Source organism: Muntiacus reevesi, chromosome 18 (genome assembly GCF_963930625.1).
Source record: "Muntiacus reevesi chromosome 18, mMunRee1.1, whole genome shotgun sequence".
In the NCBI taxonomy this organism is placed as follows: domain Eukaryota; kingdom Metazoa; phylum Chordata; class Mammalia; order Artiodactyla; family Cervidae; genus Muntiacus; species Muntiacus reevesi.
The window spans coordinates 15,402,215-15,424,184 of record NC_089266.1 but is presented as its reverse complement, the minus strand read 5'-3'; the positions used below and the strand labels follow the sequence as shown (position 1 = coordinate 15,424,184).

General features: G+C 44.2%; 1 protein-coding gene across 1 annotated transcript in view; it reads right to left on the bottom strand.

Annotated features, from left to right (window-relative positions):
• Positions 1 to 11,044, bottom strand: part of MARCHF10 (membrane associated ring-CH-type finger 10) — an 89,291-nt gene extending 78,247 nt beyond the window's left edge. Inside the window, exon 1 of the mRNA XM_065910975.1 lies at positions 10,955 to 11,044. Coding sequence (XP_065767047.1) covers positions 10,955 to 11,044 — 90 coding nt within the window. The remainder of the gene's footprint in view (positions 1 to 10,954) is intronic.
• Between the last annotated feature and the right edge of the window lie 10,926 nt (positions 11,045 to 21,970).

The window sequence follows — 21,970 nt, the reverse complement described above, 5'->3', positions numbered from 1 at the left end:
TGTAGCTCACCAGGCTTCTCTATCCATGGGACTCTCCAGGCAAGGATACTGGAGTGGGTTGCTGTGCCCTTCTCCAGGGGACCTTCTCCAACCCAGAGATGGAACCCGCACCTCCTGCATTGGCAGGTGGGTTCTTTACCACTAATCCACCTGGGAAGCCCTATGTGAAGTATGGACCCTGGTTTATTTCTCTTGTCTTCTCATCTCTTCCTCCTTCCCTTTCGCCCTTTGCATGTGGTTTCCCTTCCAACTGTTTCATCATCATTTTTTTTAAAATAACTTATTTATTTATTTTTGGTTGTGCTGGGTCTTCATTCCTGTGCTGGCTTTCTCTAGTTGCAGTGAGCGTGGGATACTCTCTAGTTGCGGCGCGCAGGCTTCTCGTTGCGGTGGCTTCTCTTGTTGCAGAGCATGGGCGCTAGGGCTCAAGGGTTCCTGGGCTCTAGAGCACAGGCTCAATAGTTGTGGTGCACCGTCTTAGCTGCTCCACGGCACATGGGATCTTCCCCAATCAGGGATCAAACCCATGTCCCCTGTGTGGGCAGGTGGATTCTTTACCACTGAGCTGCCAGGAAAGCCCTCAACTGACAATTTAAATACTGCACAATGGCAAAACTTCTTGCAGAGTTTCTATAGGTCCAATAACTGAACTCACCTTTGTCCTGCCAGAGCCGAATCATCCACTGCTACAGTAAGGAAACGCAGTGTAAAGACAGACAATCTTATTTCTAAACTAGGCCTGACATCTCCCTTTTCCTGCCTGGGTTAAGAAAGGAAAGATTCCTTCCACATCTTTTTCCCTCTGTTAGAAAATGCATCTCCTTCCTTGAAGGACTTGCCAGAATTTCACAGCCAAGGGGAGAGCCAGTATTCTGCCACAAGGTTAAGAGTAGAAATGACCTGATATTAACAAAACATTTACCACCTGGGCTTGGGAACAGAGAATCAGTTACACTGTGTTTCAAAACTGATTGGCAGGTGAAGCATTGGTCTCAGGGTTCATCTACAGTGGCCAGGTGGCACCTGCAGCAAGGTGAATCCTGGGTACTTAGGAGAAAGGTGTCATTTTATCCCACCTTGCTTGGAAAAGGAGAACACTCCAAAATGGTGTAATTTTTCCCCTTGCTGTTGTTCAATTGCCAGGCTGTGTCCAACTCTTTGTGACCCCATGAACTGCAGCACGCCAGGCTTCCCTGTCCCTCACTATCTCTAAAAGTATGCTCAAATTCTTGTCCATTGAATTGGTGATCCAACCATCTCATCCTCTGTCGCCCCTTCTCCTGCCCTCAATCTTTCCCAGCATCAAGGTCTTTTTCAATGAGTTGGCTCTTTGCGTCATGTGGCCAAAGTACTGGAGCTTCAGCATCAGTTCCTTTCAGTGAATATTCAGGGTTGATTTCCTTTAGGATTGACTGGTTTGATCTCCTGTTGTCTAAGGGACTCTCAAGAGTCTTCTCTAGCACCATAGTTCCAAAGTATCAATACTTTGGCACTCAGCCTTCTTTATGGTCCAACTCTCACATCCATACATGACTACTGGAAAAATCATAGCTTTGACTATTTGGACTTTTACTGGCAAAGTGATGTCTCTGCTTTTTAATACACTGTCTAGGTTTGTCATAGCTTTTCTTCGAAGGAGCAAGCATCGTCTTTTAATTTCATGGATGCAGGCACCATCTGCAGTGATTTTGGAGCCCAAGAATATAAAATCTGTCACTGTTTCCACTATTTCCCCATCTATTTGCCATGAAGTGATGGGACTGGGTGCCATGATCTTAGTTTTCTGAATGTCGTGTTTTAAGCCAGCTTTTTCACTCTCCTCTTTCACCCTCCATCAAGAGGCTCTTGAGTTCCTCTTTACTTTCTGCCATTAGAGTGGTATTTTCTGTTTATCTGAGGTTGTTGATATTTCTTTCAGCAATCTTGATTCCAGCCCTTGGTTTGTTATTTTAAAAAATGATGCCATATATCCAATAGATAGCAAGGCTTTTAAATAATTCTGGACAGTGTTTGTTTTAATAAATAATTTAAATAAGAACCCTCCCGCCCAATACTGAATAGTAACTATAATAAGTTAAACAGACACCAAATGATAGAATAAACCAAGCTAAAACTAAAAAGAGTCAGCTGGAGAGTTCAGTAAAGTCCAACTAAATACGGGCCTCTTTTCCCCTATTTCTTTATGATAACTTCAGAGTGGAGCTCCTGATGGGGGCAGGGGAGCCCCAGACTGTAGTATTGTTTCCTGGAGCCTCAGAAGTCTCTGTTACCCTAACTGACTTGTATTAGAGGCTAGGGAAGGAAATGCTGATGGGCTGAAAGTGGAGGAGCCCGTATTAGCAACTGCATGCAGGACCAAGGCAGATTTTGTGGGATGAACAGAATTCTTGTGGGCTGAGTGTTTTTTGAAACTTGTCTCCAAGAATGCATGCGACTTAAATATTTCTTTACTAAAAGGGGAGGAGGAATAGAATGATTTGCAATGTTGGAAAAAAAAAAGTTTTTCCCCTCTGGTTCCCCCCCCCCCCACCTCCTTCTCTCATAGAGGAGGAGCAGGAGAAAAAAACGAGTGGTAAGGTAGGTACTTTCTAATTTTAATCTTGAAACAGCCAAGCAATCTTTCCATGTAAATCAAACATTAGTCCTCTCCAAGTTACAGTTTTGCTGAGAAGGGGACATGGGGACAGAGCTAAGTTCAGACTTCCAGTCCTAGAAACAGTAAGAATCTAGCCATAACCCCCAGCCCTACCCAGGGACCAGTTTCTTGTTATTTGTACATGTGAATGATTTTTTTTGTTGTTGTTGTTGTTTTCTGATGTTGATGAGGTTTCTGCTTGGAGGGTCCTGAAGGGATAGGGGCTGAGGAGTGTGAAATCCCCAGGATGGGGAGAAGGAACAGATTTGTAATTCATCATCACCAGGGGCTCCCCTTACCCTGGGACTTTACTTCTCTTTCAGTTTCATGTGTCTGGAGCTAGAGTGCTATAAATAAGTTTCTGTTCTTGTGACAAGAACTGGCTGAGTCTTGAAATGGAGGCTCCAGGTAACTCCTTGTTTCTTCTTTCTGGGGAGAATTGGGGCTTCTTCCTTCACCCCTCCTTTGATGTTGCACCCCCTGGACCCCCAAACCCATCCTTCTGACTGTAACACGTGCTTGTCAGCCTGCCTTCTGTGCAGAAGCTACCACTGTGGGGCTGGAAAACAAACGTGCTTATGTGCCTTCGGGGGATGATGTGGGTTTTGTGATTCACTGTAACTCAGTATGGGTAAGCGCGACAAGGCCCAGCTCTGCCACTTTCTAGCACTGTGACCTTGGGCAAGCTGACTAACTCCATAGATTCTTGCTTCTCCCATCTTTGGGATGGAGGTGTCTCTGTGCTGGGAGACTGCAGGGAGAGCCTGCAGTGAGATGCTTAGCAGAGTGATTGGCTCACTGTAGCATCAGTAAAACTCAGCATCATCACCATCTACCACCCCCATCCCCACCATTGTCACCACTACCATCTTCATCATAGTCTTGATCAACTTCTAATTGTTTCCAATCCCACTTCTGGGTGTATTCCTTTTTCTAAAGTCCGCTCTTGCCAAATAATGTGACTCCAATCTTGGCTGTGGAAGAAGAAAGACTCTTCTTGCAGGTCTGACATTCATCCTTGTTTATCTGCCCAAGAAGTAGAGGTCTGCTTGCTGAGCCCATGCACCCCCTCAGCAGCCAACTGAGGAGCTCCCACTCCCAGCCATGCAGGTTACCTCTGTAAACCATTGTCTTCAGAATTACAGCTTTCTGAACCCACAGGGATGCTCAAAGTTTCTTTTGTCCCTTTTATCACCAGCCCCATTCTTCTAGTCATCATCTGGGCTCCTGGTACCTTAAGAAGCCACGCACCCCAGGAACACTTTCCAGCTTCATGAATCTGGTCTAAAAAGCATTGTAATGATGACCCAACTCTACATCTTCATCTGCAAGGTTACTGTTACTTGAACCCCACAAGCATTTTGAGAAGCGGGACTTGCTACGGTTTTCAGTTGCTTTTAGTTGTTCTTATGCTCCATCAGAGGCTACCCTGATGGTTCAGTGGTAAAGAATCCGCCTGCCAATGCAGGAGACTCCGGTTTGATCCCTGGGTTGGAAAGATGCCCTGGAGAAGGGGATGGCTACCCACTTCGGTATTCCTGCCTGGAGAATCCCATGGCCAGAGGAGTCTGGTGGGCTATAGTCCATGGGGTCGCAGAGTTGGACATGACTGAGTGACTCAATAACAACAATGATCCAACATGCCTAACTCAGAGTTTGGGCTTTTAATTATCACTGGGGACATTATCAAAGTTCATCAGTTTTAAGAGGTTGAGAAATCAAAGGTGTAAAAAACAGTTTGATATGCTATTCCCCTTAAGTGCGTTTTTTTTGTTTGTTCTATGAAGAGTAGAGAAACACACATGTCACATACCCCTCCCTGTGACTCCTGTAGGAAAAAAAGTTGAATTATCTCTGTTCCCTCAACCTCCCGGGTGGATAGTCCCCAGACTCGTGCCACCTGGTGCAGTGGCTCATCACATCCTTAAACAAGTTTATATCATCATATTAGGTTTTGATCTGTACTTGAAAGAACCCAAATGAAAAATAAGCAACATGAAGTGAAACCCATTTGAACACATTTGATAGAGTCAAGAAAATCATCCTGAAATGCCAGGTGTAATCTTTCTTTCTAGCTTTCAGTGGACGTTAATGGTTAAATTTTGCCACAAGCTACATAAACACATTTGACCAAAAGAAGGGGAAATAAAAAGCTAAACAGCATGAACACCCTTGAAGAAATAGAGCCAAATTCCGAGATGGCGTATAATTACGTACTAGCTACCAGATTCTGAAATAGCATGTAATATGCCAAATAGATGTTTATTTCCTCTTGGTTTTTCAAAAGTGTCCCACCCAACCACTGAGAGGAATAGCATCAGAATAACTCAGGGTGGGTTTAACCTTCCTCTCCTGCTGCTGACAGACAGACCTGTAAAGGCACTGCTAATTTGGTGCATACCAGCCTGAAGAGTATTTTAGGCAGTCGCAGGAATAGTGTGTATAGCAGGTTTCTAAGGGCTTCAATTCGAGCCGGTTCATTAAAGGCAAGTCCAGCATAGGAAGGCGTATGTGGCAAAGGTCTATGATTTGGGAGTCACATCTGGTTATTAGGCCTTACACTATTGTACACCCTGAAATGGGGAGTCCTTTGCACGTCACTGGGCTGCGAGTAAAAGCTGGGGTTTCCAGGAGTAACTGGCCAAGCTCACTGATGCCCCACGGTTTCAGTAACTACCCAGTGCAAAGTCTATCTTAGTAAATTATCTACATACATGCAGGTTGTATGTGGACCAAGTTATTGAGGGGGTCATTAAAGTGATGCAACTGATTCTTTTTTTTTTCAATGTGGACCATTTTTAAAGTCTGTATTGAATTTGTTACAGTATTGCTTCCGTTTTATCTATTTATTTATTTATTTTGAGAGCTTCTTTTCTTTTTGACTGCAAGGCATGTGGGATCTTAGCTCCTTGACCAAGGATTGAACCCAAAGCCCCTCCACTGGAAGGCAAAGTCTTGACCACTGGACCACCAGGGAAGTCCCACGCAACTGATTCTTAAATCCCTACTTTAAATCTTTTCTGGAAGAAGGCGAGGGACAGAGTCGACAATATAACTCATCACTGTTCCCATCAAAGCAGTTTCTGTGGGTTGCTATATACTTAATTTGACAATCCTCAGAACATATTAAGGACAACCAAATTTATTTTTGTAGACCTTGTGGTGAGTGGTTTTGAAAATGCTCAATGAAGGTGGATTTGACTTTTTGAGGATTAGTTACAAGTCAGCTGAACCTGTGTCTGATACACATTGTTGGTGGTCAAGTTCGCTAATGCTGGCTTTAATCAATGACAAGGCATTCGATTCAACACAGGAAAGTGACTCCGTCCTTCCCTGAAGAAGTTGTGGTTCAGTTTGATAGAAAGACATACAAAAGACAATTCCAATACAATCTCATCAACAACAATACAATCTCATCAACAATGAAGAAGTGGTATGAAGAGGGTGCTTTGGTATTGGAGCAATAGAAATGTTCTAAAACCAGATGATGGTGATGGCAGCAAACTTGGTAAATTTAAAATTAAAACAGGTGAATTTTATGATATGTAAATTACACTTCAGTAAGGTTTTGTTTTGTTTTGAAGAGGGTGCGATGGGAATACAGAGGTTCCCTACAGTTCTAAGTTAAAACTATGATCTTCACCACTCTTGCTGAGAGAATAAAGGCCAGGGAAGAGAGGTTAGAGAAGTGGTGGAGGATTGGGCTGCTCTTGCTGTGGTTCTTGGGTCTGGGACCTGCCTCTGCATGAGGGGAAAATGATGGAATTGCATACTCAGTTCTCATTTTCCATAAATTTTGATCTGAAAGGTGGCAAGGTTGCAGGCAGGGAGAGCGGTTATGAGAATATTTTAGTAAACTTGGAGATAAACCATGGAGATTGGAAGCAGGGCAAAGGCCAGAGGATGAGAAGGGAGGCACAAGTTCATGAGCTTTTAGGTAAACTCAGCAGGACTCGGTAATTGGCGGGGGTGGTGGTGGGGTGGTTTGTGGGTGGTGACAGAGAGGAAGGAGTCAGGGAAGGTTTGGGCCACCATCTTCAGAGAGGGGGTACATAAGAGGATGATTGGGGATGGACCATGCTGAGTTCAACATGGACACGCTGAGTTCGGTGTGCCTTTCTGACTCCTAGCTGGAACCATCCAGCAAGCAGCTGTGTATGGGATTCTGACACTTTGAGAAGACGCGGGATTATAGGTCATGAGTGTCTGTTATTGCCATGTTTAGTCGCTAAGTCATGTCTGACTCTCTTTGAAACCCCATGGACTGTAACCCTCCAGGCTCTTCTGTCCATGGGATTTCCCAGGCAAGAATACCGGAGTGGGTTTCCATTTCCTTCTCCAGGGGATCTTCCAGGGCTTGACCCCATGTCTCCTGCATTGGCAGTCAGGTTCTTTACCACTGAGCCACCTGGGAAGCCCCATCAGTGTATGAGTGGTAGTTAGAAACATAGGAAGGGATGAGATGGGCCACAGAAATTGTGAACTAGGAGAAAACTGGGCTGATGGAAACCTACGGGAATTAACACATGATGGGTAGAGAGAGGAACGTGAGCGAAACAGGAGGAAAACCAGGAGAACGTGATGTCAGGAAGCCAGAGAAGTAATGTTTTGAGAAAGAAAGAGTAATGGCCCCAAATGCAGATAAAGTTTCAGAAAACAAAGACTTAAAGTTTGTCTGCTGATTTTTGCTACTGACCTTAGGAGACGGCCAGGCTAACAGGCCAGTAGGTAATGAGATGCACCCGAGGGAGCAGGAAGTGGAGACAAAAGTCTCGCTGACTGTTTGGGGACATATGGAGACTAGAAAGTGCCAGGGTTGTGGCTAAGAAAAGGACACGTGGTCCACAGGCAGCTTTGTTCTTTTGTTCTCGGTGTGAGAGAGAGTTGAACATGTTTGTGGGCTGAGACAGTAAGAAGAGGAGGAATTCCAAGGATGCAGATGGGAGGTCCACGGATGGAGAGGGGCTGGGAACACAGGAGCGTGGACCAAGCTCTCAGGTCCGGCCCCAGCTGTGAGAGTGTCCTTCACCCCTCGAGACTTGAGGGCTAGACAGGCATGCATCCCGGGATGGAAGGGGAAGAGCTGAGTGGTGTCCCACCTGTCGGCCTCAAGTTCTTTGGTTTCATGTGTGTGTGTAAAACAGGAAGAGATGGTCCTTGTTGAAAGTAGAAGGATGGGAGGTTTGAAAAACTAAAGTTTAAACCGTGATAATGGAGGGAACTGATGGACAACAAAAATATTGGAGCTATCCTTCATCCCTCTCTCCCTCACTCTTCCTCCCTGTCTATCAGCAAGATGTCTGTGCAGCTTCTGTTGATATTTCCTGGGGTCAGGCTGCTTCTCACCACCCCCACTGTCACCGTGCTGGTCTCCTCTAAATTTTTTATCAGTTTCCTTACAAGTTTCTCTGCAGCTTCTCTTGTCCTTTTCAGTCCTTTTCCCACACAAAAGCCAGAGTGATCTTTTTTTTTTTTTTTTCCCCTAAATTCATTTATTTCTGGCTGCTCTGGGTCTTCACTGCTGCACACAAGCTTTCTCTAGTTGCGGCGAGTGGGGAGCTACTCTCTAGTTATGGTGTGCAGGTTTTTTGTTGCAGTGTATTCTTTTGTTGTGAAACACAGACTCTAGGCATGTGGCTCAGTAGCTGTGGCTCATGGGCTCCAGAACACAAGCTTGACAGTTGTGGTGCATGAGCTCAGTTACCCTGAGGCATGCGGGATCCTCCCACACCAGGGATGAAACTGGCGTCTCCTGCATTGCAAGGCAGATTCTTAACCACTGGACCATCAGGGAAGCCCCTGAAGTGATCTTTTTAAAAAGGTAAATCAGATCATCCCACTCGCCTGCTTTAAATTGTTCAGTAATTCTCATTGGGATAAGAATAAACACCAAAGACCAAGCTTTGTCCTGAGAGACTCAATGTGATCTGGTCCTATCTACCTCTTCCATACCCTCCCTTAGCGTTTCAGCCAAGCGCACCTTCTTTTGTTTGCACCAAGTTAGTCCCTGCCACAGGGCCTTTGCACCGGCTTCCTTGCTGCTCAGGATGCTCTGACCAGCTCTTTCCCATCATTTTATCTCCAGGATCAAATGTTATTTCCTCAAAGAAGATGCCTTGCCTGTGTAAAAGAACATCACCCCATCCCCTTTACCTCTGTTTTACTGGCCTCATTATATTTATCACATATATTATATTGTCTTACATATTAATTTACTTGTGTGTGTAGTTTGTTTCTCAGTCATAGAATAAGAAGTCGGGGAGAGAAGGGGCTTTGTTCAGAACATTGTTGTTCACTTGCTCAGTCATGTCCAACTCTTTTCTGCCCCATGGACTGTAGCCAGCCATGTTCCTCTGTCCACAGGATTTCCCAGGCAAGAATACTGGAGTGGGTTGCCATTTTCTTCTCCAGGGGATCTTCCCAACCCAGGGATCGAATCCAAGTCTCCTGCATTAGCACGTGGACTCTTTACCACTTGAGCTGCCAGGGAAGCCCTGTTCAGGACACATTAGGCACTTAATAATTATTATTATTTATAAACACGGTGTTGAAAGTGTCCTTATTAACAAGCACAGTGTTGAAAGCCCAAATGAGATTAGAAAATAAAGCTGCAAGTGACTCCAAGCCACGCGGTTGTACAGTTTTCTTCAGGAAAGACCATCAAATAATAAGATTGATTTTCTTATGTGCCTGTTCTGGAGACAATTTCAAGCAAATATTTCTAAACCTGGGCTCTGTGGCAGAGGCATCTTCGTGGAAAGCAGAGGGCCTCCCAGTGTGACCAGTTCAGATGTTTACGTTCTTATTATCTTATAGAAATCCCCTCAATTCTACAGCCTTGGAGGTGGATTGACAAGTGTAGGAGGCAATTGCTGACTTCATTTCCAGGCCCAGAGCTGAACTGTGTTATACAGGTGAAATCAGGTTACTGAGATCGGTCTGGTTTCCTTGGTGACACGGGAGGTTCGGTTATATTTGAAATTGCTAAGAAGGAGAAAAACCTGATAATGACAGGTCTATGTTTTCCTTTGGGAAGGAGCACTTTTTGATTCTCAGCTGAAGCTAAGGATGTGCCTCCTTGATTGTTGAGGGGTGACCTCCAGCCAGTAGGCTGAGCGACACTTTCTAACTACTTCCAGAATCCCACAAGCCAGTCTGGCAGGTTTGTCCCACGCCAGCTCTGGGTAATTACATCATGACTTCTCAGGCTCCCTGTCTGTTTTGTTTTTGCATGTAAACACTGTAACTAGGGTGACGAAGAGTTAGCTTGTTGTAGAATGTGTTAACCACCTTTCTTCTGGCGGCAGGACAACGGAAGGGTGTGTTGTTTGATAAATGGTAGGGTGACCCGGTTAACTCCTTAATGTCTTTTTTTCTTGATTGCTGGTTTATCCAATTTAAGCCCTGATGTCATTTGTTAATAAGGTTTGTGTACCAAGCTTTGGACTAAATAGTTGAAAAATGTTATTTCATTTCCATGATGATATAATGGGGGGGGGCGGGGGTGGGCACTATTATCCCCATTGTACAGATGAGGAAACAGACTCTGAGAGGTTAAGTAGCTTTTCATTGGTCACACAGTTGTTAAGTGTGGGTTTTTGAGATTTATTTTTTTCTTTTACAGATTTTTTTGTTGCTGTTGCGGGCCATTTTTAAAGTCTTTACGGAATTTGTTACAATACTGCTTCTTTTTTTTTTTAAATATATTTTTAATTAGAGGATAATTGCTTTAAAATGTTGTGCTGATTTCTGCTGCACAACAACCTGAATCAGCCATAAGTGTACATATATAGCGCCCCCTGCTACCGCCCTCTTGAACCTCTCTCCTACCTCCTCATCCCCACTTCTCTAGGTCGTCCCAGAGCACCAGATTCAGCTCCCTGTGATCTACAGGCCACTTCCAAGCAGCTGTCTAGTTCACACACAGTAATGTGCATGTTTCAATACTACTCTCTCAATTCGTCCCACTCTCTCCTTCCCCACACTGTGTCCACAAGTCTAGTCTCCACGTCTGCCCTGCAAATAGGTTCATCAGTACCATGGTTCTAGATTCCACATATATGCTTCTGTTTTACATTTCTTTTCTTTTTCTTTTTTTTTTTGGCTTTGAAGCACGTGGGATCTTAGTTCCCAGAGCAGGGATCAAACCTGCACCCCCTGCATTGGAAGGCAAAGTCTTAACCACTGGACCGCCAGGGAAGTCCCAAGTGTGGGGTTTGAATTTTGGAAACCTATTCCTGCTTCTCATATACCAGTACTGTTACCCCGATTCTCTCCTCATACTGTTGGTGGAAGAGAATTCTCATTTCCTGCTATTACCTGGTATTCTGAGTCCACTTTGTGCTGCATGTCCCGCAGATACTGAATATCACTGACGAACTTCTGCCTGTCCTTTGCTTCATGTAACATGATTCTTAATCTCCGACCTGCGTACAGAAGATGAATAAATGTGCTGTGATATAGCCCTTTGTTGCTTTGCCATTTGGGGACTTCTCTTAGTATAATTGCTTTTATTCTCTTATTAATCTCAAGTCCATTGTTGGAAGGGCACAGATGCTCCTTTCAGACTCAAAGGACTCTTTGTCTGGGTGTCGATGCCCTTACAGCCCTCTGTTCCAGACATAAATAATGTAGCTACTTTCGTCAGCTGGCTTCAGCCAGCCTGTCCTGGTTACTCAGAGGGAGTTAGACCGGCAGAAGCAGTTTGACCACACGACAAAAAAGAACCTAGCTTGATTAGCAATGACCGAAGCTCCAAGCCCCGTGGTCACATAAACTCATGGACTCTACGATGATCACACCCCCTATTCCAATCCAGGCACTCCACTGGGCACGGAGGCCAGGTGGTCTGCAAGATGACATGGCCCTGGGCTTAGTGGTTCTCGGTCTAGGGAGGAAACCAGCACTGAACATGGTAGTCCCCCAGCCCCCTCAGACTCCACATGGCTTTCTCACAAACTGCTCCTCCTCCCAGGTTTTCAGAAGGGAATGTTGGCATCAACCAGCTGGCTGCCCGAGCAAGTAACCTGGGTGGCTTCCTTCACCCTGCCCTCTCTTGGCCCATCCATATGAAAACCAAGTCCTGATGGTTTTCATCCCTGAGTATCCCTGGGATCCATCATGATTAGAGCTTGGGCCCTGGTGACTGAGGGCCTGAGACCCTGAGACTCTCTGGGTTCAAACCCCAAGTCTTGGAACACTGACAGTGGACCCTGATGCTGATAAGTGCGATGGAGCAGAAAAATGGGGGTCTCTGAGAAACTGTCATTGGGGGAGGGGGAGGCAAGGTTTTCCTTAGGGAAGGACACTGGGTTTGCTAAGGAGTGAGCAGGGCTGGAAATGGGGCCAAAAGGATCTGGGATGAAAGGACAAAAAGTACAGAGGCTTCAGGGCAGGAAGGGGACGGGGCAGCTGGAACACAAGGAGGCCAGGACAGCCATGGAAGGGCTGTGGGCCCAGCTCATGAGGGGCCTTGGAGGTTGGATTCAAAGAGTCATATAAAGCCACTGGAAGGTTCCAGTCGGGGGGAGGTCGTGATTAGATCTGCATTTTTAAAGTTCCCTCCAGGGGATTCCCTGGTGGTCCGGGGGTTAGGACTCCATGTTCTCACTGCCAGGAGCCCAGGTTCAATCCCTGGTCGGGGAACTACGTAAGATCCTACAAGCTGCAGCCAAAACCAAAACTAAGCCAAAGGTTCCTCCAGCTGTAGGATAGAAACTGGATGGAGGGTGGGGGAGGAGGTAGAAGAAGAATGGAAGTGGACAGACCGCTGGGGACATGTTAGAGGAATCCAGATAAGATGGTGCCCAGACTTGGGTCACAACTGGAGGGAAAGAGGAGGAGGAGCTCATAGCTACTGTTTATGGAGCCTCTGGAAGTGCCAAGTAGTGTTTGAAATATTTAAACATACTAACTCATGCAATCTTCATGATTGCGGCAAAAATTACCACTCTCTTGCAGATGAGGAAACTGAGGCACAAAGGGATTAAGTAACTTGTCTAAGGTTACAGAACTGGTAAGCCCAAGAGTTGGGGTTTGAAACCAGGGAGTCTCATGCCAGCGCCTACGCTCTAATCATGATGGGTTCAAGGGACACTGAGGAGAGAAAAATCACCAGGTCTTGGTGATAATAAAGATGACACGATAATAAAAATGACATGATAATAAAAAAGACAGAAGTGTAAAGGCGGCTGCCCAGGTTACTGATTCGGGCAGCCAGCTGGTTGATGCCAACATTCCCTTCAGAAAACTTGGAATGAGGAGCAGGTTTGTGAGAAAATAATGTGGATTTTGAAGGGGCCGGGGACAGCAAATGGAGATGTCGAGTAAGCAGTAGATACACAGCTCTGGAGCTGATTAGAGAAGTGAAGACTGGAGCGTTGCTGGCATTTTGGTAACAGCTGAAGTGGAAGGCACGATGGATATTGTAAAGAGAAGGATCGCCCAGGACAAAATTCTGAGGACCACTGGATTTTAAGAACAGGAAAGTTAGCAGAAAAGAAACTCTGGAAAGAAGCCAGAGAGGCAGGAGGAAAACTGAGAATCAGGTGGGTGCAGTTTCATAGATGCTGAGAAGTGCGTGTTTCAAGGAAGAAATTATTAATAACCTTAGTGAGAGTATTTTAGTGGAGTGACGGGGCTGAAGACAGATTGCACCGAGTTGCGTAAATGTGAGGTAAGGAAGTGCAGATGATGCTTTCAAGAAGTTTGACTGGTGTGGTCTAAATTGATGACAAAAACATTGAATTAGTTAATGGCATAGTTCATAGTGAGTCTACTGGCTTTCATTTATAGGGTCATCAGGGGTCCCACACTATTTCTGCTTATTGACCAGTAAAGCTCTTTCACTTATTTCTACATATCTTTTTTTTTTTTTTTTTTTTTTTTTACTGAGATATAATTGACATATGGGCTTCCTTGGTGGCTCAGTGGTAAGGAACCTGCTCAGGGTAGGGAAGATCCCCTGGAGAAGGAAATGGCAACCCACTCCAGTACTCTTGCTGGGAAATCCCATGGACAGAGGAGCCTGGCGTAACTTAGCAACCAAGCAACTACATAATTGACATATAACATCATACTAGTTTCAGGAGTAGATTGGTATTTGTATGTACTGCAAAAGGACCACCACCAAGAATCTAGTTAACATCTGTCAGCCCACATCATTACAATTATTTTTTGTTCTTATGATGTGTCTATTCTGTTAGCAATGGTCATATACTGTTATTAACTATAGTTACTATGTTGTACATTGCATCCTTAGTGCTTATTTATTTAATAACAAGAAGCATGTACTCTTTAGCTCCTTCACCATTTCACTCTCTTCCTACTCCATGCCTCTGGCAACCACCAATCTGTTCTCTGTATGCTCTCTGTATCCATGAGTTTGGTGGTTTCATTTTTTAGATTCCACATATGACAGAGATCATGATATTTTGTCTCTCTCTGACTTATTTCACTTAGCCCTCAAGGTCAATCATGTAGTCACAAATGCCAAGGTTTCCTCCTTTTTTATAGATGAATAATATTCCATTAAGTGTGTGTGTGTATGTGAGTGTTTGTGTCCATGAGTGTGTGCATGCTCAATCAGGTCCAACTCTTTGTGACCCCATGGACAAGCTCTGCCAGGCCCCTCTGTCCATGGAATTTTCCAGGCAAGAATCCTGGAGTGGGTTGCCATTTCCTTCTCCAGGGGATTTTTATAGATACACCACATTTTCTTTATCCATTCACCCATTGATAAGACATTTCAGTGGCTTCCATGTCTGAGTTATTGTAAATAATGCTGCAATGAACATAGGGGTGCACATGTTAATATCTTTTTAGAGTTAGTGTTTTCGTTTCCTTTGGCTTAAACACTCAGGTGTGAAATTGCTGTGTCAAATGTAGTACTATTTTTAATTTTTTGGAGGAACCTCCGTACTGTTTTCCATAATGGCTGCACCAATTTACATTCCCACGAACAGTGCACGTGGATTTCTTTTTCTCCTTATACTTGCCGACACTTGTCATCAACACTTGTTTCTTTTCTTTTTGATAGAAACCATTCAAACACATGTGATGTGATATCTCGTTGTGGTTTTGATTTGGATTTCCCTGATGATTAGTGATGTTGAACACCTTTTCATGCACCTGTTGGCCACCTGTATGTCTTCTTTGGGAAAAAGTCTGTTCAGATCAGCTCATTTTAAAAATTGGGTTGTTTGTTTATCTGCTATATATTTGTATGAGTTCTTTATATATTTTGTATATTAGCCCCTTACTAGATATATGACTTGCAAATTTTTTCTCCCATTCTGTGGGTTTTCTTTTTCATTTTGTTGATGGTTTTCTTTGCTATGCAGAAGCCTTTTAGTTTGATGGAGGCCCACTTGTTGATTTTTGCTTTTGTTGCCACATTTAAAAAATCCATTGCAAGGACCAATATTGAAGAATTTACTATCTTACTTCTCTTAGGAGTTTTATGGTTTGGGGTCTTATGTTCAAGTTTTTAATCCATTTTGAGTTGATTTTTGTGTATGGTGTAACACAGTGGTCCAGTTTTCCCAACACTGTTTATTGAAGAGGCTATCTTTTCCCCACTGTATATTCTTGGTTCATAAATTAATTGACCTTTGTCATAAATTAATTGACCACATATGCATGGATTTCAGATTCTCTATTCTGTTTCATTAATCTATATGTCTATTTTTCTTCCAATATCATACTGTTTTCATTACTGTAGCACTGTAATATAGTTCGAAATCAAGATGAGTGATGCCTCCAGCTTGGTTCTTCTTTCCTACATTTTAATGATAGCCATGTGACAGATGCTGCTGTAGGCTCTGGGAAAACAGCAAGATAAGACAGACAACATTCTTGACCTCAAGTGTTTATATTCTATGGCTTTCCTTCCTGTTTGGTTTGTTTTTCCAGTTGTGCAGATATTGGCAGAATCAGGTTGCCTCTGACTCATGGTGACCCAGTGTCTGGTCTGGTTTCTATGAAATCTTGCAAGATTTATCACTGAGGCCCAAACAATATCATCTAGGAACTTGTACTGGTCCCTTGGGGCATATTTTCTCTCATTTATAGCAAGTTGAACTTTGTGAGTCAGAATCCAAAACTATAATCTGATAGGTAGTTCCACAGATGACACACAAAGCCTAAATTTTGTCTCTGAGAATTTTAATAGTCATTTACGGAAGTCTAACTTAAGAGACCACTTTTAACTTTTCATATGAATTTGTACCTGCATAGAATAAACTTATGTTCCCACGCTTTTCAGAAAACAATGGTGTTAAAATTGGCAGAAAGATGAATCCCTGCTGCTACTGATGGAAAGAAAAGCCTGTCTGAATATTAATCAGGCAGAGAACATAAGGATTCACAATGAAAATATATGTTAATGGTCACTGAAAGAGTGCATCCCAGAATCCACTTGGATGAAACATTTTGGTTACAAAATTAACCTGGAAAAGCCAGCTAATCTCTCCTGGCTTTAATGCTGTGTTATTTTAAGAAGGCTTCTCAGTCAAGAGACATGAAATAATTTTGTCTAAAGAGGTGGGAAATAGCATTATCTGAATTACTCCATGCTAAGTTACCTCTGACTTCACAATCACCTACCAAATAATGGACTTTAAAATTGCCTACAAGTCTCTTTGTCCTCCCATAAACTCTCTAGGACTGGACTCTACTATAAAATCAATATTTAGAAACATCATGGTGCCACATTTAATCTCTTACCTAAATACATCAGTACTTTGTGGGATTAAACAAATACTCTAGGCCCCAAAGAAACAGATTATTGGAGATAGATCAAGGAGATGATGGGTAGGTCACCACAGTTTAGGCAAACATCCTCCACATTTCTGAAGTGGCACTTGAACTTTATACTGGACTTTGGGTTTGAAGAACTGACCAGGAGGAACCAGAAACGGAAATCACTATATGGAAATAAATCCACATGAGATCATGCTTCATGTGTGGATCTCAGCTTTGTGGGCCTACTCAACCAGATGGCCATCTGAAGCCCCAATTTTTTTTTTTAGCAAATACAGGCAGGTGGAGGGGAGGAGAGTGATAATAAAATGTGGGCAGGGTGCATGTTTCTAAAACAGCATTCTGTATTCTCTGCTGTTTCTCACCTTTGAACTGCTTCTCAATTCAATATCCACTCATGGTTATGCACACTTCTGTTTTAAGTTTCTAGTGATAATGTGCCAGTTTTGGGCTTTAGAAATCCACAGGAGAAGCCATATTAAGTCAGGAGAGGGAGCAGGAAACTAGAAGAGAGGAGGAGGTATGTGGGAGAGGAAGTCCTGCTTGGCTGAAAGCGAGAGTGAACAATTCTTCTTGGCCTCAAAATTCTACACGTCTGTGAAATTTCAGGGAGGAATATTCTAAGAACTTTGTGACATATGCCTTCCTCTCTAGTGTCAATTTCCAGTGAATTCAGACTTAATTTCCCTGACTAAGGAGAAACAAAGTCTGACTGCAGAATATATTTCTTCCAGTGCTCTAAAAAAAAATCACATGTGCTGTCTTTCTGTTCTCTGGTCACGTTTCACAAAAAGGAATTGATGGGAAGGGAGTCCTTTTTATTATTAATAATAAGCAAGCCGTTTCACTGTTTTCTTATGATGTTCTCATGTTATAAGTGTCATCAAAATGAATATGTTATTGGTTCGCTCACAAAGAAAAATGTCAGTGTAAGCCCCTCTTTCACCTCAAGGTTCCTCTGAACCAAAACCTAAATGGCTGTATTTATATTTATACTTGACCATCAGGTTTATGGGCTTCCCTGGTGGCTCAGATAGTAAAAAATCTGCCTGGAATGTGGGAGACCTGGGTTCAGTCACTGGGATGGGAAGATCCCCTGGAGGAGGGCATGGCAACCCACTCCAGTATTCTTGCCTGGAGAATCCCCATGGACAGAGGAGCCTGGTGGGCTACAGTCTATGGGGTCGCAAAGAGTTAGACAGGACTGAGTGACTAAGCAGAGCACATCTGGTTTATAAATCCCCCACTTTTCCATAACTCGGTGCTGGGAAGAAGGACTGCAGAGGATTTATTCGTCTTCTTTACACAATTAATTTGTAATAACAAAGATTACAAAATTTGTTAAAATTTGACTTTCAAAAATCTTAAAAATTTGAAAAATCTGTAAAAAGAAAGCTTAACTTACAAAAATATTTTGAGTATAGGCGACAAATATGAGTGATTTAGGCTCACTCTTCCTAACACTCCGCTACTGAGAGAATACTACTATGACCGAAGAAAAAGACGGGGTAAATTGAGAGGGGCGCGGGTAGATGGTTTGACTCTTCCATCCAATTTGCCTAGGAGATCAGGAGGCGGGCTTGGGGTGCAGTACTATAAATGGCTTATGAGAAAAGTTCTTTGGCGTTGACTTCCCTTTATTAATCAAACCGTGAAAGAACCGGACGTTCATTCACTGACCATCAAGCCCAGAAAAGAGAGACTCAACGTCTAATTGGGAAACTCTGGGGCTGGGCGGGGATGTCACAGGCTGGACCAGCAATTTCATGCTCTCAACAATACCAGTAATTTCGCACTGAGGAGCCGGAAGGGCCGTGAACCGTATACCCCTCTTGGAGTCTGTGGGGAAGTTATGTGGATGCGAGGGGGCCTGCCAGAGTGCAAATACATGACCCCCAAACCGTGTCTGAGGCAGAAAAATGCGGGGGGTGTGGCCAGCTGGGAGGGAGCGACCAAGTCCTCAGGATTTAGGCTGGATTCCGGACCCCCCTACCCCCCCAACCCCGTCCCAGAATCGGAGTCGTCTCAAGGGAAAGTGGTCTCCCCATCTCTTTCCCCCACTTCCTCGGAGGACCAGGGGCCGCGTGGTCGCGCGGGCGGCTGGGCCGGGCCGGGCCGGGCCGGCCGTTACCTTGCGGGTCAGTCCTCTCCCCCTGCAAGGGCTAAAGGAGCCGAGAGGCGGGGCAGGCGGGCCGGTCCAGGGCGGAGGAGCCGCCCATCAATCGCTCGGGGCTGTCCCGGTGCTCCTCTTCCTCCTCGCTCTTCTCCCCTCCCTCTAGCGGCCCCTCTTCCTCCTCCTCCCTGGAGGCAGCTTTTAGCCGCGGCGGCCGGGCTTGCTAGGGGCGGAGGCGGTGGGGGCGGCTGCCTAGCGTCCTCCCGTTTCCTTGGCAACCCGGCCCCCTACCTCCTCTCGCGGCCGTGGGGGCGGGGCAGGGCTGCGGCCGAGGAGGTCCTGAACCCGGACTTGGGCGCCGGGCCGGTTGCCGTGGGAACTAGTCGGGATGCTATAGGGAAGGCCAAGCGGCGATGGCGGCAAGCGAGGAAGAGATGCTGAAGGGGTCGGATTGGCTTTGTCTTGATGTCCAAAGCCCAGACCTAGATATTGAGGCCTTCGCTCCTGCCCGGATTAGTGTTGAAGAATGAGATTAGAAAACCAGAGGGGAAAGTATTTTTAATCGAATAAAATAATATTAAAGGCAACACAACGGTAGAGGGAAAGACAGTGCAGCCCTGAGTCTGAGCTGTGCAGGGGATCTCTGAGATGTCTGCGCCAACATAAAAGGGAAGAAATAAATGATTAAGGGGGTCACACCATCAGTGGTAGATCGGAGACAGGAATCCAGTTTTCTCCTGGTTATCGGTAATCTTGGCTGCTTTTCCCAAGGTAGGAGGCTCTTAAAGGTTTAGACTAGTGCCCACAGATTTGCAAAGAATGCACCGGAGCCTTTGCTAGATACACCCTCTGCCAGGTTTATTTTTGTCTGTGTTTTTCATAGGCAAAGATGACTCTCTTCCATTTATTGTGCATATTTAGACACTTGATAACTTGCCAACTAATGTCAAGTTCTGGCATTTTTGATTGGGTAGAGAATAGGGAAAAGGAAGAATAGAAACACTTGGACTTTTCATCAGTGCTCAGAATCCTCAGGTGTCCGTGGTTTGGGTGTCTGATTCTCAGTAATCCCCCAAATCCAGCTGACCGCCATGTCTCCTGCAGTATCACACACCCTTCTTTCTTATCCCCACCACCCTAGTTTTGGGTTCTGTGACCTTTTAACTAATCTTCCCAGGTAGCTCAGTGGTAAATAATCTACCTGCCAATGCAGGAGACGCAGGAGATGTGGATTCAATCCCTGGGTCAGGAAGATCCCCTGGAGAAGGGAATGGTAACCCACTCCAGTATTCTTGCCTGAAAAATGCCATGGATAGAGAGCCTGGAGGGCTACAGTTCTTGTGGTAGTAGAGAGTCAGACACGACTGAGCACCTGAGCACAACCTTTTAACTGGATTATTAGATGGGCCTCCTAACCACACCCTGCATCTCTGTCTTCCGCACCCTATGCCACCATTTCCATTGTCCTAAAAGCAGCACAGATCCAGTGTCATTGAGCCACACGTTAGAAAGCTCTCAAAATACCTTACTCTCTGGGGAATGAAATCCTTTCCCCAGGGCTTACCTTCTTGCTTTTCCTCATTCAGCACTTCTTCAATCATACTTCCACCAGAGGCAACTGTGTGTTACATACTGAACATTACTCTCTGCCTTCATACCAACTCTTAAGGCACATCCTGAGCCTGACAGAGCCCAGAGCAAGTGTATTGAGTTGGCCAAAAATTATGCTTGGGTTTTCCATACTCTTATGAAAAATTTCAATGAAATATTTGGACAACCCAATATTTATGTGAAGTCTTTATTTTGGGCACTTTGTCATCCAAACTTCATTGGTTCTTCAGCAATCCCTAATACCTGTCTCTTGTGGCATTGTTGTTCAGTTGCTCAGTTGTGTCCAACTCTTTGGGACCCCATGGACTGCAGCACACCAGGTTTCCTGTCCTTCACCATCTCCCAGAGCTTGCTCAAACTCATGTCCATTGAGTTGGTGATGCCATCTCATCCTCTGTCATCCCCTTCTCCTGCCTTCAATCTTTCCCAACATCAGAGTCTTTTTCAATGAGTTGGCTCTTCGAGTTAGGTGACCAAAGAACTGGAGCTTCAGCTTCAGCATCAGTCTTTCCAATGAATATTCAGTGTTGATTCCTTTAGTACTGACTGGTTTGATCTTGCTGTCCAAGGGACTCTCAAGGGTCTTCTCCATCACCACAGTTCAAAAGCATCAATTTTTCTGCACTCAGTCTCCTTTATGGTCCAACTCTCACATACATACATGACTAACTGGAAAAACCATAACTCATAGCTTTGACGATACAGACGTCTGTCAGTAAAGTTATGTCTCTGCTTTTTAATATGCTGTCTAACTTGGTCATAGCTTTTCTTCCAAGGAGCAAGCATCTTTTAATTTCATGGCTGCAGTCACCATCTGCAGTGATTTTGGAGTCCAAGAAAATAAAGTCTCTCACTGTTTCCATTGCCTCCCCATTTATTTGCTATGAAGTAATGGGACCAGATGCCATGATCTTAGTGTTCTGAATGTTGAGTTTTAAGCCAGATTTTTCACTCTCCTCTTTCGCCTTCATTAAGAGGCTCTTTAGTTCTTCTTCTCTTTTCTTTTATTTATTTATTTTAAAAATTTATTTATTTTTTATTGAAGGATAATTGCTTTACAGAATTATGATGTTTTCTGTCAAACCTCAACATGAATCAGCCATTGGTATACATATAGCCCCTCCCTTTTTAACCTCCGTCCCATCTCCCTCCCAATCCCACCCCTCTAGGTTGATACAGAGCCCCTGTTTGAGTTTTCTGAGCCATACAGAAAATTCCTGTTGGATATTTTACATATGGTAATGTGAGTTTCCATATTACTCTGTCCATACATCTCACTCTCTCCTCCCCTCTCCCCGTGTCTGTAAGTCTATTCTCTATGTCTGTTTCTCCACTGTTACCCTATAAATAAATTCTTCAGTACCATTTTTCTAGATTCCATATATATGTGTTAGAATACAATATTTATCTTTCTCTTTCTGACTTACTTCACTCTATAATAGGTTCTAGGTTCATCCACCTCATTAGAACTGACTCAAATGTGTTCCTTTTTATGGCTGAGTAATATTCTGTCATGTATATGTACCACAACTTCTTTACCCATTCATCTGTTAATGGACATCAGGTTGTAACTATTGTAAATAGTGCTGCAATGAACGATGGGATACATGTGTCTCTTTCAATTTTGGTTTCCTCAGGGTATATGCCTAGGAGTGGGATTTCTGGGTCATATGGTGGTTTTATTCTTAGTTTTTTAAGGAATCTCCATATCATCTTCCATAGTGGCTATATCAATTTACATTCCCACTCCTCTTCTCTTTCTGCCATAAAGATGGTGTCATCTGTATATCTGAGTTTATTGATATTTCTCCCAGCAGTCTTGATTCCAGCTTGTACTTCATCCAGGCTGG